The following is an 18139-nucleotide window of genomic DNA, read 5'->3' as shown; positions in this document are numbered from 1 at the left end:
TAGAATTAGCCTGAACTAAATTGGACACTTTTGGGCTATTGATAATATCACCCGATAAAACAATTACATTACCATTTATATTTATTTATTTTACAAATATAATTTAACCAAACTTAATCTAAGCTCGCTAACCTTGACTAATTAACACAGTAATGTTTTGAGTATTTAAATAATAAATTCAGTAATTATTGCAATTATTTATTTAAAAAATAAAAAAATTACTGTTAATTAGTAGAGGTTAGCGAACGTAGGTTAAGTTTGGTTAATGTATATCTATATAAGTAGCAAACGTATGGGTTATTGTTTAAAGTTTATTACTGTTTCGGTTAGCGAGCGAAATTTTTTCAACGGCGGTACCACCTAAAGTGCCCATTCTTGCTACTTCTATCTATAAAATTAAATCTGACGTTTTTGGATTAAAATTGTTTTAATTATAATGAACATTTTTGATACAGAATTAAACTTGAGATTTTTTGTAGGTTCATTTTATTTGCTGAAACTATTCTTTGTTAATATCCATTAGATTTGCTCTTGAATGATTAAGCGTTTATTGTGATGTACAAGGTTGTTATAAAACTTAATTTCCAAGGATATAAAATGTTAATCATCGTAAATGAGTTCCCCAATGCCTAGTAGTTATACTACTCATTTCTAAATATTACACGACTAGATTTTTTATGAAGAACACAACCGCTAACAACATATATGTTGTAGTGTCGCCATACCAATTGAATCAATTAATGCTTATTGTTTGTCATGTCGAGTTTATTATGTAGCGATCGTTTCAACGCTGATAGTAAGACTGATAAATCGGTTTGTTAAGAGCTTTTTTGATTCTTATAAAAATAATTTTTAATTTTATTCAGTATTTTTTTTTGCCAGTTTTCATCTCGTTACCTGTGATTACGGAGGGGATTTCTATTGTCGAATTCATTTTTTATTTTAATAATGGGTGCTTCGTTAATTCCAATTAAATATTTTAAGTAGTTGAACTGATGCATCAATCAAATTCTTAAGTAATCAATTTGGCCGTTTTTTCTCGTTTTTAGCGATTAAGAGGTGTAATTTTGGGTCAGTATTTTAATGAGAGCTTAATGAATTTACATAATTGTTTGCAGACTTATCATAACCTCATTTTGTAGTGATTTGGAAAAAAAATTGTTTTACAATTTAATTATTAGACGTAGCTGTTTAATATTAGAATAAGCTGAATGGCATGCATTTTTATTTGTTCTAATTAGGCTTTAATTTCCTGTAAAAACTTAAATCCTTTCGAAAGTTTGAATTTTTTGTCTAGACAGTGTATTCTAAAAACTTTCTGTAACGAGTTTTTGCAAGTTTAGCTTCATACCTCTGCTGTTGTGAGGGCTGATTACCTTATGACACCATTATTTGAATTAATTTTTTTAAATATTTGTGTTTTGTAGTCTTCAAAGAAAGTGAGAGATGTGTGTGCGCGCGCGATTTAAATTGTGTTATCATTTGTTTTTTTCATGGGTTTATACTTTTGAGGTGTTCATATTTGCCAGATTTATATGTAAGATCGTTTTTTAAAGTTTGTATGCCTATGTATTTCGTGTTATGTATCTATGTATGTCAATGAGGATATTCATTAAAAGAGGACTCGGTGGTGGAGATTCTTTTGTGGTTTAAAGAACTTAACAAAGTAAAAAATAAATAACGTTTTTATCATACCCACTTTTTGAACACATTAAAACATAGATCGTTCAAAATCTGATTATTAACCACTTTTATTTTTTTTATTTCTTTTTTCTGTTTTAGCCTCTGGACCCACTGTAAGGTATTTACTTCAGAGGATATGTATGAATGCAAATGAAGTATAGTCTTGTACAGTTTCAGGTCGACCATTCCTAAGATATGTGGTTAATTGGAACCCAACCAACAAAGAACACCAGTATCCACGATCTAGTATTCAAATTTATATAAAAGTAACTGCTTTTACTAGGATTTGAACCTTCTCTACTTTGAAATCAGCTGATTTGCTGTGAAGAGTTCACCACTAGACCAACCCAGTAGATCATTATTAGCCATTTCCAATAGTATCACAAATCCACCCTACGCAGTGGTAGTCCCAAGTTTTAACATCATTTACTTCACCTTTTTTTTGTGCTTGATAAACACACGTAAGCTTGAAGCTTGTGTATGGAATATGGAAATTAAATTTTTTAATGTATGAAAAATGCCATGCCCAACTATAATTTGAACTTGGGACCGCCAGATGAAAGACCCAGACACTACCACCACAGAGATGCACCACAGAACTTTGCTAATGCAAATTTAGCATTAGTATTCAATTTAAACTTTTATTGCCTTACCTCACTTCTACCTTTATGTAACAGCTCAGAAATTGTTCTGTAGTTTATCACACACGCTAGTTTGGGAATTCCCTTTTTTTGCTAGCGATTCCAAATATCACTTACAGCTTAGCAAAGAACACTTACAACTCAGGCATATTTTTTGTTAAAAAGTAAATAAATTAGCAGTGGAGTACTAGTTATTATTGTTTTAAAAGAAATGCCATCAAATTTGACCTGACTGTAAGGATCTGCTACCATGTCCATTAGGAATCTGAGTATTTGTGTACCGTTATGTGTTGGTGATGGGCAAGTTATGCTCATCTTCAGGTAGATAAGGGCTACCGTTATTACTTCTTTATCCTAAAAGTTTTATCTAAGTCTTTATCTTTTTGGTGGGAGTAGTAGTTTGTTGTTACAGTTATTTCAGCTAGTTAGATGAAAATTGTTTTTGACATTATGTTGATATTATTCCGATAAAGAAAACCTGACATTCCTTAGGGTGGAAACCTAATGGGACCTGTGACTTTTGACCAGGTACCACTAGATATGGGGGTCTGTAGATTTCCATATCCTGTAAGTACGAAGGATTTTTATTTATATGTAATAAAGACTTTATGCTTATGAACCTATTTGGCTTGTGACTGTTTCATATTTGGTAACTTTACGTGAAGTGTCAAAGTAATAGAGTAGATTTTAAATGTTCATACATGATAAAAAAAGCTTTTAAGGCGTATTTGTAGTATTTAATGGTACTGTAATCTAACAGATAATCAAAACTAACCCCTGGATAAACTGAGATTAGCAGATAAATTACTTTGTAAGAAAGTTGTTTGATTATCCAGTATTCTCAAATATGTTCTGATATTTGGTGTTTCAAGTAAACACCAAATAGCTCCTTATCCAGTAAGGATAAGGATCTTTATGTAGCTGCTGCGGTGATTAGAACAGTAGTTCTAATTTATTAAAGTTGAATTGATAGAGATTAGATTTTGTTTAATTTATTCTGGAAATTACTTTTTTTAATGCTAAATAAGCAATTTTAATGGGTATTTTTGTTTTAAGGTGAAACATTTTTTTGTAATTGTTTTGGTTATTTAGAAGGAAAATGTATATAAAAGCTAGGAAGGAAGGGATATTTTTGGTTGAACAAATGTATGGAAAATGTTAGATTACTGTTATGAAATAAAGTTAAGAGACCAAAGTTAAGAGAAACCAAAATTAATTATGTAAAGCATCTAATCTCTGGTAGTGAACAATTGGATTGGCTCTTTTGTTTACTTTGAAGTAAATGATGAGTTTGCAGAATTTTATAAAGGTTATATTTTAAGAAATAAAGGCAGTGTGATGGAAGGCAACAAGGAGAATCCATGTTTGTTAGGGTTAAGGATTTTTTTACATCAACCTAGGTGCCATATTTTTTTATTTTTTGCTTTTCACTGTTTGAAGTGCATTATGTTTTATTCTCTGATCACCTGCTACTGATATCTCTTTTCAAGTGGAATTAATTTCTGTGAAAGAATCAAGAAAAGCTAAATTATCAATCAGTCCACTTATCACTTTTGAAAAATTAACATTGAAGCACGGTTCAAATTATCTGATTAATATAACTTATAACTTGTCGCCAAATGGCTTCGATGGCACATGACACTTTAAAACCTCTTGATAGCCCCAAAAAAGACTGTTGTTGCTGAATAGCTTCAATGGCCCGTGGCAATTTAAAACCTTATGGTAGCCCTGAAAAGGATTGTTGTCACCGAGTGGCTTCGATGGCTCGTGGCAATTTAAAACCTTATGATAGCCCTGAGAAGGGCTACCAAAAGGTTTGAGTGGTGACCCTAAAAAGGGCTGTTTTTGGGTTAGCTCTGAGAAGAGCTGTTTTGTCCAGAAGCTGGTCACCAGCAAAGTCGATTTGGCTATAGTCCGGGAGTTGCAGCTTGTCCATTGATGTCAGACCGGGCTTTCCCTCAATGGCAGTGCTGGTGGCCCCCAGAGCCTCACAGTGTTGGATCGGCATTGATCATCTTCTGCCAGCGCGGCTGAGGTGGTTCTCCCAGAGCGATTCCATGTTGGGTTGGTTCCTGCTGCTAAGTCAGTCGGCCAGGGTGAGCTGGAGTGGGAAGGTTGTGGGGTTTGTCCCCAGCAACTGCGCGGACTGGAATGAGGTTACGTTCAAATTAGGTGACTTAATTTGATTGACTTATTTGGGTGTAGGTCTGGATTTTTATGTTGTGTAAAGCATAATATTGATTGGTATGAGTGTAACACTGATTTAATTTTCAACTCATTCATTTTCTGAGATATTCACAGTCACAAGTGGTGTTGTCAAATTTGGAATAGGCGCAGGGTCCACGCTTCTGTGGTTTTGGTTAGTTGGTTTGAGGAAATCATGTTAGGTTGGATGTGAAGATATCCGTTTGAGGCCTATGTGAAAGCAAAATTTGATTTATATTTTACTGATGCAATTGTCTGCCGATGCATTTACATTGGTGGCATTTTGACTGAGGCCTGGCTGATGATTGTGAGATGTAATCACTTAGAGGGGTGTAAAGACGACCTCCGATAAAGCCCTTCAGGGCTCGGAATGGAGGGGGTGGTGTGGCGACCAGTAATGTCACAAGGTGGGTGTCTTCCCCCTTCAAGGTTGGGAGGAAGTGGGAAGGTAGCATCTGCACCCAGTGGCTCCCTCAGCAAGCTGACCAGTTCTGCTGCTGCAGTGGGGATGTTTGCATTCACTGGGTGGTCCTACATTGAGCTGGCCAGGAAACTTCTGTCTTCTTCCATCTTCTTCTTGGTCTTCTCCAGGCAGTGGTCGACGATGAATTGAAAATTCACTCTCATGTATGCTCTTTTATTGGAGCCTGCATGTGGTGGGAGATCTGCGTGATCAGCTAGCTACATGGTGGGAGTGATGCTTGGACAAGCACGTACATATACTCTACTCCCGCTGACATCTGAGCTGCTAGCGTTGTGTCTCCCAATATTAAGCTAGGCATATATGTGGTAACAAACTGTATTTTGATAGATAAAATTTTATGTTTGCAATGAAAACATACCTTCAGGTCTCAAGATTTGATTCTAAATACCAGAAGAAAAGAAATAATAAAAAATAAATAATTTTCCAGGTTGCTATAAGTGTATAAATACACAGTGCATACAACACAGTGAATATATATGATATTACTAATGGAATAGATATGATATTATAACACATATATGTGATATTACAACACAGAAATGATGTTACTATGCTTCATATCAGTATTTGAATCTACTAATCAACTCCTAGATACTAGTAGCAGATGTTCAGAGAATAAAACAGAATGCACTTCAAACAAAACTATGAAAAACAATAAATCAAAACTGTATACACAGTGTATAAAAATACTTCTACTGTTAGAGTTCAATATATGGACTCATACTGTAAGTACAGGCCCATATGTAAGTACAAGAAAATTAGCATAAAGTAATGGTCTAGTTAGGAACTAATTAGGGACAAAATAAAACTTTAGGTAGTTACTTGTTCTGTCATGTAATTTAAGAAACTGAAGAGTTCTGAGCGTTTTTTTAATTAAGTTTTGAAGGATTAGAGAATAAAAAAATGATATTTCTATGTTATCTGACAAAAGAATGAAGCTAAGAAAGGTAAACAGTACTCAACATAGAAACTATAATGCTCTTAGCAGAAAATATAATAATAATAAAAAAATGAAGTTTTAGTGAATAATTCAAAAACTAAATTTTAGATAATACATATATATATTTTTTTTAAACTAGTCAAATTTCCAACAAAATCTCTGAACAATTTTCTGTATCCGAATTGATTGTCACATTTTTACGCTTCATTTTTCCCCCAAATAACCTTTTAACAAAGTCTCAACCAACTGTCACGAATTGAAAGTAGTAGAACTTTTATTTGAAATATTTTTTTGTTCTGATATTTTGTTAAAAATTAAAATGTGACTTTTTTCCAAGGGTTAAAAAGGGAGTAATACTTCAAACATCTAAAACTCTGTCAATTTTGATCATAGAAAATCGCTTTAAAAAAAGGTTTTGTTGAGAATTTGATATAGTTTTTTTTTTTTTAAAGTGGATACTTTGGATTTGTGGATTACTCGAGTTATTCTTGGACTGGTTTTTTTAATCCTTCAACCATTAATTTAAAAAAAAACCAATTTTTATCTGACACTAGGGACTTTTTTGAGTTTCTTGAATTAAATGGCAAGACAAATATCTAAACAAAGTTTTATTGTCTCCCAATTAATACCTTGTAAAGTCTTTTTACTGTACTGTGTGCTAAGAAGTGAAGGAAGTATTAGATAACTGTATAAAATAATTTTGAAGCAGACACTAAAGATTTCTAGAGGATGGTATGATGTATAAAAAAGAAATAATTTTGCATGAGTGCCGATATGTCTATGAATTACTGGTTGTTGTATTTCTAACAATTGTTAAATCCTTTTATTTATCCTGATAGAATTGGTTGTAGTACCGTATATGAAAGATGAAATGATTGATGCTTCTTTTGTTTGCTGAGACTTTGGTAAGATTCCTGAAAAAGTTAAATTGGGAAACCTCCCATGGATGAAAATAGAATTCCTTCAAATAAATATCTCTTAATTTTAAGGAAGATAGATTAAAACTTGAAACTGAATGTTTGAATCATACTCTACCTCAGAATGTTTTTAAAAATCCAATTATGTTATCAATTTTTAAGAAGGCCAATACAATCAAAGACTCAAATTATAGGGAAATATTTTTCTCTAAGGCAGTTGAAAAGATATTCACTAGTTTACTGGTGGACAGGCTTGAAAAATGGATTGATAGCAGTAACATTTTGGAGAGAATTTGACAGAATTTACAAATTTTACTTTAGCATTTTCAATATGTTCAGTTGATAAATATTGTTAAGATTAAATACAGAATATGAAAGTACAAAATTTACAAGCAAAATGTACAAGTACATGCACACTTTCAATAAATATAGAAACTCGCCAGAAATAGCACACTTATCCATGTTATAGATGTGTTGTGATAATAACTGCTTTTTCACTCCTGCTTATTATCTACTTATATGTCCATTCTTCAATATATTGTAGTCATATTTAATAAAATTCAAAGCACTGTATGTTAATGGGAAATAAAATATAATATCGTATGTTAATGGCTGCACAACCACACTTGTAGACAAAATGTTTTATAAAATATGAAAAAAGTAAACAAAACATGTAGTAACAAAAAATGTCTATGATTATAGTATATGGCATTATCATACAGTTTATACAATCATACAAAATTGCCCATATGTTTAGAAAGGAAGTGTATTCTCAAAAACTACTAACAAAATACTTAATCTCACATTTCCACACATATGCCATGGCTTTCTCTGATGAGTTATTCAATGAAAAAAGAAAAAGATGCATGATATTAACAAAAACTTAACCATTAAACAACTCAATAGTTCCTTGTGTATCATACTTTGTACAATTAGCCTGTAAGTTACTATACTGTACCTGATTATATTGGTCAAACTTGTTGGTCATTTATTCACAAATGCAAGGAACACATGGAAACATTACATACAGTATCAGGATCAACCTTTGCAAATCACTTCATAGAAGTGGAACACAAAAAAGGAAATAACCATCACATGAAAATGTGACTTGTAGCTTACAAAAGTAACCTACAACACAGTTGAACAACACCAAATTTACTCTTTGTTAAAAACAAAATAGTAACAACAATCTTTTTTCCTAAACCCACCTTTTTTATTTGGACAATGAATCTATGATTTTTCCTTTGTTTTCTTGCATTCAAACTCAAAAGCAATCATCTGCAGGTGATGCTACAGTTATGCCGTATACCTGATGCTATAGTTTATACAGATGGCTCTAAAAATGATAATTCTATCTGTTGTGGTTAGTAACATAACATACATGTTTGCCCTCAACAGCATGCCAGTATCTTCATTGCTGAGCTGTTTGCTTTTAATAAGGCCTTAAATATAATTAGCCTAACATTTCAACATGTACTTGTTTGCTCTGATTCGATGAGTGCCTTACCAGCAATTAATGATTTGTACTTTAGACACACTGTTGTCTGTGTAGATTCAGCATGTTATTTCACAAATGAACCACCATAATACAACTGTGAGCTTCTGCTGGATCCCCAGCCATATTGGGATTTCAGACAATGAGTGCACTGATATATGTGCGGCAAAGGAGGCTTGTTTCCAGTCTCCTTTCATCGATTGCGTCTCTTCGAATCATTTTGTCTATTTCTTGAAGAGGAGGGTGGTTCATGATGAGTGGCAAAGTGATTAGAATGCTATCGTTAACAATAAACTTCACCTAATTAAGAACATTGTCTCACTGTGAAGCTCTTCATGCAGAAATAACTGTTGAGAGAAGGTTATTACTTGCTGTTCACGAATAGGGCCCACTCATGGATATCTGATGACTCGAATAAATGCACCGGTTTGTGCTTATAGAATTTGACATGCATGAAAATTACCATGAACATCAGTGGCATTACATATTGCAGTAGACAAAACTACTAGTTCATTTAACTGCAGTTTAAATAAGGAATGATTATTGTTTTCAAACCCCTTGTGATTTAGAATCGATACTCCTATGCATATATACAAGAGTATTATGTTTTCTTAAGCAAATGTTTCATGCAATGGAAGAATGACATTCATTAACAAAATGGCCATTAAGAAATAATTAAAACTATAATTAATAATAATTATTTAAACATATTAATTACATCTATCATCAATAGATAGATTTAAAAAATTTTCCCAATTTGTAAGTTAGAATTTGAATTACACTGTAGACATTGTTGTAAATTAAATTTTGAATAACCATTAAAATTATTTCTCTTAAAAGTTTTAATATTTGAAGTAGGCCGTTTAGTGAAAGATTTGGATGTATTTTTGTATTGCTGTCTCCTAGTATTGTTTTCCATGTTTAGAAGGTTTGGTCTATTTGGGTTGGTGTTCTCAAGAATCTTAAGTCTTGATTGAAGGAACTCTTGTAAGTTTTGAAAGATGAGAAATTCTTTCCTTAATAAATTCTCCTTCTGCCTTTTAAAAGTGTTACAATAAAATTTTGAAATAAAAATTGAATCGCTATAAATTCAATTGTAATAATTGGTATTTGCAATACCTCAAGAGCATTTACAGATGATACTTCATTAATAAAATTGGACAAAGTGCCCAAAGATTTTTCCTTTAAAGCATTTAAATTTAAGATGTGATCGGCATTATAGAAAGCAGTTAAATATTTTTTTATTAAATCTCCTTTTCAGTAGTTCTTATGCAATTACATAATTTTCATTTGTAGTTGGAAAATTCTTAATAATGGCTAGCACTTCATCCTTCAAGGAGGAATGAAGATAATGCAATTTTTGTAAATCTGTTAGGTCACTTCTGCTATGTATTAGTACATTAAATATATGATAGTAATGTTGCCAATCGAAGACAGTGCCTTTAAATACTGGTAAGTTAATTAATTGACTGTAGTTGGATTTGTTAGTCTTTGAATTTAAATTAATTTTCTATTCACTGTTTTTTGACCATTTTTTATAAAAAATTGCAACCTACATTCAATAGTGGATAAATCATCTTCAACTTGAATGCGATCTGATGAGAGAACATCTTCAAATTCAATCTCAAGGTGTAACTGTATAACAACATATTTTCCATGTAAATCATGAAGATTTCTCAACTTGATTTCTAAGACATAAATATTATCCATTGGTACATTAAACTTATCACCAAATGTACGGATTATTGTAATGACAAACTTTATTGTCTTTGCTTTGACAATTTTTCCTTATCCATAATGGATTAAAACTAATAGGTAATTTACATCCTTAATATTAAATAAATAAATAATATTATGATATTGATAAATGAATATATATTGTTTAGCCCAAATTATTGTACAGTCGACAACTCTTAATATAAAATATGTTAAATGTTTGTTTATTACAACAAATATATAGTGTCTGGAGGATGATAATACAGAAGCATCTTTTGCCCAGAATAAACAAATCAAAAAATCATCTGCACATCTAAAACAATATCATCCTGAAATATGAGATGTGAAATAAAAGTAAATACTAGCAGTAGTAATTAAATTCATGCCCTTAGATCATCAAAATGAAGTGGTATTATACATTGTTTACTCAAATCTGAACAACATTGTTGTGGTTGCATGAGAATGAATTTTGCAGTTGCTCACTCAAAAGGTGATTCTCATAAGAATGGCCACATTCAGTTTTTAAATTTGATTTCTACTTACTTGTTTTATGATAGACCAACATATTAATTGGATTATTATTTATATTTAGCAGTTTTTAAAATTGATATTTTTTCAGGAAAAAATGAGTCCGTATATTTCTTCTGTTTTTCATTTCCCTGCTAGAATTGTTGTGCGTAAACTCTGTTCTGGCAGTGCCCCCAGTTTGCCTCGTCTGCCAGCACTGCCTGTACCATCATTAAATGAGACATTAACTAAATATCTTAAGTAAGTTGATTCAATTTATGTTTTTAAATAGGCTTATTTGATGTACATTTTCATCATACAGAAGATAGTTATTGAACAGCATGGAAAAATATGATAATAATTTTTAAAAGTTGTTAAGTAATGATTTTTTTCAAATTATAAGGAAATTTTTCTTACAGTAAACTTTTCAGAGCTAATAATTATGCAGTTTCTTCCTGTTGACAAATCCTACTGGCAGTTTCACTGATAGAGAAATTCTGTAACTAAGCCTCAGAAGGTCAATTGGAAGTGCAATTTCCATATAATTTAGACTATAATTTGTAATAATTTTAAAGATTAATATTTTATTCAGATCAGTACAAAATAATACAATATGTAGAGTACATCAGGAACTATTAAGAGGTCTATTGGTAACAAAGGGAATTGCTCCAGTTTCGCCTGGACAGAATCGAACCATAGACTAACTTCGGTAAGAATAAGTGACCATTGACCAATTACAGTTGTCATATAATATGCAATGAATTCTATTGTATGTGAAAAATGCCAAGCGTAATCAAAATTGGATGGAAATTTTCATGACATAATGCTCTCCATATGCTAACATGTGGAATTTGCAAACATGCAGATAATCATGTACTTGTTGAAGGACTTTACTGTTCTGAAGGAACATCGGTTCACGACTATTACTTCTCTGTTCTAAATTTATTACACTCTCTATTTATAATTACTTGTAAACACCTGATAAACAGTGAACTAAAAGACAAAAAATTAAATACAGTTTAATAGAAAGAATCTTTTACTAATTTCAAGAGCAACTAATTTCATACTGCACTAGAAATGTTGTTTGTGGTTTGATTTTAATAAAAATGATCCTTTAAAAATTTAATTTGGTTTAATTGACTTTAATTACACTAGTTTTCTCAAAATTAAATTCTTTACAAATCTTATCTTGTTTTATTTGTTTTACGCAATTTTTTACAAAGTAAATTTATGCCAAACTCTGTGAGTTAAATAATAATATAGGATGAGCTGATTTTATAAAAATCACTTGGAAAAAATCTTTGGCGATATCCGTACATTTTCAAACGTTACAGATTACTTATTTAATTTAGAAGAATCCCTATTTTTCTCAGATTTTGATTGTGATATAATTTAAAACAATTTAACTATAGAATCGGCTAATAAAATGCAAAGTGCACAAAACTTTTCTGTTAGTTATTTTTTTGATTTTAGATGTGATGACCTTACACTACCTTATGAAAGATTCTTACTGAAACTAAATTAGTTGTGAAGCTATATGGTAGCTTTACAGGTAACTTAGTTGCCTTGGATGTGATATTGCTGTATCTTTATAACTACCATGTAATATAGACATATAAATGATCTGTTCATTGTCAGTGATAAAACCTCAGGTGAGGAGAAAACATGCTGGGGATCCTAATTAGAATGATAATGTATAACATATCCTTTTCTGTCCCAGCTTGTAGAGCGTGAAATATATTTCTCAAAGAATGAAACTAATTAAAGGACATAGCCCTTTTGAAAAAAAAAAACTTAAATTTGGTTTTTCAAGCATAAATAATCCTACGTACAATTTGAAGTTATACTTGTGTGTGTGTGTGTGTGTGTGTGTGTGTGTGTGTGTGTGTGTGTGTGTGTGTGTGTGTGTGTGTGTGTGCACACATGCATATGTAATATTTGTTGTTAGTATGTACATCAAATATGTGCTAATAGTTAATTAATATGTATGTGTACCATTGTATTATATAGCAATTTAAATTGTGATTAATGTTACTAGGTGGTTATTATGGTGTATAATATTTTGGTAAAATATTAATATGATTAATAATTTATCATTGAAATTAATACCATATATAATGTTAACATTACTATGTTATCGTAATTAGACATAGTCCATTAATTTTTATGTTAACATTTAATATGGCCTTGTTTATATATTATTTTTCATGTATGATAGTGTTGTACATATTTAATATTATTGCAAAGTATAGGATTTTCATTTAACGTAGTAATATTGAAAATTAGTTAACAAATTTTTAATCTGTTTAATGTAATTTTAATTGCATAAGCATATTACAGATAGCATTAATATTTTTGTATATATTCATATGTATAATTCATTTTGTGGTCAAGTAAAATAAAGGTCCAAATGGACATAGCTCTGCCACATAAAATAAATTTATCTAATATAATGAAAATTATCATTCAGCTCTTTTTTTCCTTTTATAGGTACTATAGAAATTGTGTCAGTTCAATCTAATGGTGCAGCTTGAATTTTATTTTAAATTATTAGACTAGTGACTCTCTTTTTGAGATTCTCTCTTCTTCAGAGTTGCATATAAAGGAAAACTTATTTCTGGTGCCTTTTAGTTAAAGCTAACCAATCGCTGTCCTAAGATCTAAAAATTTAAAGATCACTACTACTCACAATTTGATCTGTGCCAATAAAAAGTACATTCTAGTTTTCAATTAGTACTTAAAAACATTATTTACGCTAATGAAAGAGTTGTTCAGAAGTTTGTTATTTGTTTGATGCTACCTTATATTTTGAAACTATATTGTATTTGTGTGTGTGTGTTCATGCATTCATGTGTACACCTCCAATTATGTGATGTAATTAATTTTACAGATTTTCTTTTCATTTTATAGCTGCGTCATGATGACATAGCTGTAAACTGAAAAGAAAGCAACTCTGTTGTCATTGTGAGAGAAATAAAACAATGAATTGTGACATCTATGGTGTACTGTGTTTTAAAAATCTTATTGTTAAAAAATTATATACATTCATTTTATTTTAGATTGAAATTTATTAAAATCTTACCTATATTTGATCTAACTACTTCAGAGACTGCTTTTGGAGAGCTTTGTATTATGGATGTGGCGTTGGTGGTTGAATTGGGTTTTGAAAAATGTTTTTTTATATATGATGTGCACAAATAGTTTGGTTTAAATTATGTTCATTCAGTTAGTGCATTGTTTCTTTTTGTTTGTGTTTATCAAGTTGTTCAAGTATGTCTAGCTTGCAACCTTTATTTTTCTTATTACAGTGTAAAATTTTCATGTTGTTGATGTTTGTGATTGTGTGGTTTTCTTCAGGAAGATGGTTTGATTTAATGAAGAAGTATTTTTATATATTCATTGATTGTTGTAAAAAACTGTACCCTGTTTGTCCTAAGTAAAAGTTTTACAAACTGAACAGTTTATTTTTGTACCAGAGACGAATAAGATTTGTTGAATTGTTTATTCATAAAAAATGTAATGAGTTTATTATCAGCATCACAATTACTAAGTAATCTCCATGGCACAGATGCAGACACATTTTGGGACACATTGACAAAGAACAGACAGTTTTTTTATTTATAGAATTTTCTTTTCTTTATTCTTTTTTAAATGTATTTTGAAGACATTATTATTAGAGAAAACTGTTATTTTCATTTATGAATTGAAATTAATATATTTAGTCACAAAGGTAGTAATTTTTCCTATATTTATTATGTTTATTTTTTTTACCGAATTCTAGTATCTTTTTGTAGGTTTTTTATTTTTTAAGATATTTTGATGATTTATTTTTTTAACCAGATCAGTTAAACCGTTCCTATCTACAGATGAATTTACAAAAACAAAAAACAAAGTTCAAAACTTTTGTACTCCTGGTGGAGTTGGAGAAAACCTACAAAAACTTTTAGTCAAAAGAGGAAGTGAAATGGATAACTGGGTAAATATATTCATATTACAATTATCTTGCAGGCTGAGTGAATACTTATATTGTTTAACTTATATTAAATATTTAAGTTGTTTATTCTTAAATTTAGTAAATACATGCCAAAAAGAATTAGCCTATAATTATTATTATTATTATTAATTTCTGTGTATGAATTTTTTTCTCTTTCTGGGCTGTTTATGCAACTAATATTGATGTTGTATGTGAAATGATATAAATATTCAAGGTGATTCACATAGTGATATCAGTGCTTTCTGAGCTCATTCTACTAGTGAAAATAATGAAAAAAGTTCATTTGAACATGGATTTGGAAACACTCCGTAAGCGAGTTACAGCTAGTAAAGATTTTGCCCTGATTCCTGGCAAAGAATGAAATAAAACCGTACTGAAATTCTAGGAAACCAAAATAAGGGATAAACTTGGTGTTTTCTTATGGTTTTTAACCTGACAAATTGAATAAAACAGATTCCAGAACCATATATCCAGCAGTTTTCATAATAACCAGTGTAAAACAGAAAAAGTTTTATCTAAAAACACTTTTTTTTTCGTTTGTAGTACAAAAATTTTGATCTAATAAATGCGTAGAATTTATTGATTTTATTTCTAACCCTTACCATATAAAAATGAAGGAACTACATGTACAAAGCACTTATGTTTTACTACAAAGTACAATGATACAAATTTACTGTCAAATTGAAAATTTGAGAAATTATCATTTCATAAGTTGGTAACAGAAATCAGTTAGCCAACAGTGCATTTTATGTCATCTCATCAGTGCACTGCATGTTTAGCATTACTGCTGTGAATTGTTGTATGTGCAGTGTAGTTTAATTAAGTGTGTGCACGGGCGCGCGCATTTGTGTAATTGTTGTCAATGCCTTTATTACTTATGACTGAGGAATATGGTTACATTGGTATTCACCCCTACCGTTCTACCCATCATTATGCCATTATTGATGAAATCATTATTGAGGCTACTTAAGGCAGTTCATTTGTTAATATATGATGCCTTTCCTGGTGGTTTTCCAGTATGTGGTATGGAGGACACTTTGTAACAAAGCTCTGGCCTTACCATAATCAATGAGAGTACTCCTTTTCATTTGCAATATTGCAACTGGTTGAATATGATTCACCGATTGCCCAGGTTCATTTTATATACTGACAAGGCCCAGTTACTCGGGATGGCATTAATAACATTCACAATGAACACACTTGGACGGAAGTCAATCCGGCATGACAGTAGAACCTAATCTCAGACATTTATTTAGCATCAATGTGGGATTGGTGGGCCACATTCCTGGCCACCAAGATCACCTGATCTAACAACATTAGATTTTTGTGTTTGGGGCTGGATGAAAAGTATTGTGTACAAGAGAAAAGATCATATGGGTGAAGAGTAGGTTGCTTGTATTACAGACTGCCTCATACAAATTAAGGAAAGTCATGCAGAATTGCGGAGAATAATGCTAGCAATCCAAAAAAATTCAGTAAATATATTGAAGTAGAACAGATTTTTGAAAATTTACTGTAAACATTATTAAATGTATAAATTACATTATTTATTTTTTTACATTCTATCGCTGTATGTTGACTTCATTTTCTGTAGTTGATAAATTTAAGTATTTTCAAGTATTTAAATGTTAGTAATAAAATCAAATTTTTTGAGCTTGTTTAACAAATGTAAAAAACAAATTTGTCCTGTTTTATATAGGATATTATGAAAAGTACTGGAGATATGGTTCTGGAACCTATTTTATTCTATTTGTCAGTTCAAAAAACCATAAGAAACCATCAAGTTTGCCCTTTAATTTAGTTTCCTAGAATTTCAGTGGGGTTTGATCTTACTCTTTGCCCAGGAATATGGGTGAAATCTTTTGCAAGCCATAATTCTCTAACAGAATGTTTCCAGATATATCTTTATATGATTCTTTTTCATTATTGTTGATAGTGAAATGATCTCAGAGTGCAATGGTAATACTATGTGAATTGCTCTGTATATAAATTATAAAATTATTTTAAATTTTTTATCCTGTTTTATAGATTGTCACATCATGTTAATGTATGAAGATAATATTTAAAGTGTTTTATTGAAAAATAAAACTAAACATAAATAAAACAAATATACCTGTTGATTTTCTGGTCCGTGGATCATTTTCAATCAAGGTTCTAAGTTACAATTTGTAATAAAAATCAGATTATTAGTGTAGTTATAAAATATTATGTAAAAAAAGAGAAAGCAGTAAAAAATAGCTTTCAATTATATCTACTTATGGTCATGTACTGAAAGAATTTATGGTTTGAAATTTGGTTTAAAATGTAAAATAAGCATAGATAATTTAACAATTTGTAATTTTTTTAATATTTTATTAACTTATTGGTATTTTTGTTTATAAAGTGTTGGGAAAATCCTTATTTGATCTATAAATTTAAATTTAAATTTGTTAGCAAGATATATTTTTAATAATTATTGTAATCTGTTATAATTTTTTAATGTCCTTATTGTTGAGTAATTTATAACATCTTCCTCTCTGTTGCCTGTGCAATAGTTAACACAAACATTTTTAATTGAAACATATATATGTACACACGCGCGCGTGCGCGTGAGTATATATATTTACCAAAAGCATAAACAGAATTCAGCACAATCCATCAAAGTATAGAATCAATAAGAGCTCTTACCTTATCTTATTATTTTCCTTTTATTTTTTATAAATCTAAAGTACTTTTGAGGAATTTCATAATCAGTCGATTGAAATTGAAATTTAATTACACATTAAAAACATTAATAAAATATTTAACATATTATTCCACACATGATACATAATATATACAGTCAAATTAATTATTAAATCTTTAATTTTAAAAACATTAAAATTTTTTTTATACATGTTTGTGACCAGTTACTAAATACCAGCACTATACTAATATGATATAACCTTTACCTAATATTAAGAAAAGTGCTGCTATCTAAGGCAGCTTTGATAAGAGTATCATCAAATTCTGTTTGTAGATTGATTAAGTTGAAATTCTGTCTATATTTATAGATATGATATTTTTCTAAATTGTCCAATTTTTTATTATTATTGTTTTCTTTTTTGAGAGTTCAGTTATTTCCAAATTAGTTTCTAAGTTAGTAATAGAATTTTTATTCACTATTAGATGGTCGGCAACAGCAGAAAAACCCTATTTTTTGTTTATATAATATCTAAAATGTTTGCAAATCTTACTTTAAAAGATCTGTTACTCTTCGCAATATAAATTTGATCACAATCATTACATTTTATTTTATAAATACCACACAAACTATTAAAATCATTATTATAGTTACAGTTCTTTAAATGTGTTATTATATGGTTGTAGGGTTTATGTTTTTCATCATTATAGACATTAATTAAATTTTCAATAATAATGTTTGTATAAAAATATTTTATAAGCATTTAAAAATTTTAAAACAGCAGTTAATGATGCTTTATATCCATTTTTCACGAAGTTTGTTTATGCTTTTGGTATTAATCGGTACAGCGGAAGTTGGACAAAAAAATAATTTATTTTACTAATTAATTATGAAT

The 18139-nt window shown here is 30.2% G+C and overlaps 1 protein-coding gene across 5 annotated transcripts in view; it reads left to right on the top strand.

The window, feature by feature from the left end:
- The first annotated feature begins 355 nt into the window (after positions 1 to 355).
- LOC142319737 (carnitine O-acetyltransferase-like) overlaps positions 356 to 18139 on the top strand; it is a 63969-nt gene continuing 46185 nt past the window's right edge. The window contains exons 1-3 of one of the 5 annotated variants that reach the window (XM_075357346.1): positions 356 to 475; positions 10701 to 10849; positions 14429 to 14564. In XM_075357346.1, the coding sequence (XP_075213461.1) occupies positions 437 to 475; positions 10701 to 10849; positions 14429 to 14564 (324 nt within the window). In that variant the 5' untranslated portion in view covers positions 356 to 436. Of the gene's footprint in view, positions 476 to 666; positions 814 to 835; positions 1072 to 1514; positions 1538 to 10700; positions 10850 to 14428; positions 14565 to 18139 lie in introns of those variants that run through there. The other 4 variants (XM_075357345.1, XM_075357348.1, XM_075357349.1 and 1 more) reach the window with 4 other exon arrangements.

This window comes from Lycorma delicatula, chromosome 2 (genome assembly GCF_047948215.1).
Source record: "Lycorma delicatula isolate Av1 chromosome 2, ASM4794821v1, whole genome shotgun sequence".
In the NCBI taxonomy this organism is placed as follows: Eukaryota; Metazoa; Arthropoda; class Insecta; order Hemiptera; family Fulgoridae; genus Lycorma; species Lycorma delicatula.
The sequence above is the reverse complement of the archived record's forward strand: the minus strand, read 5'-3'. Positions and strand labels throughout refer to the sequence as shown.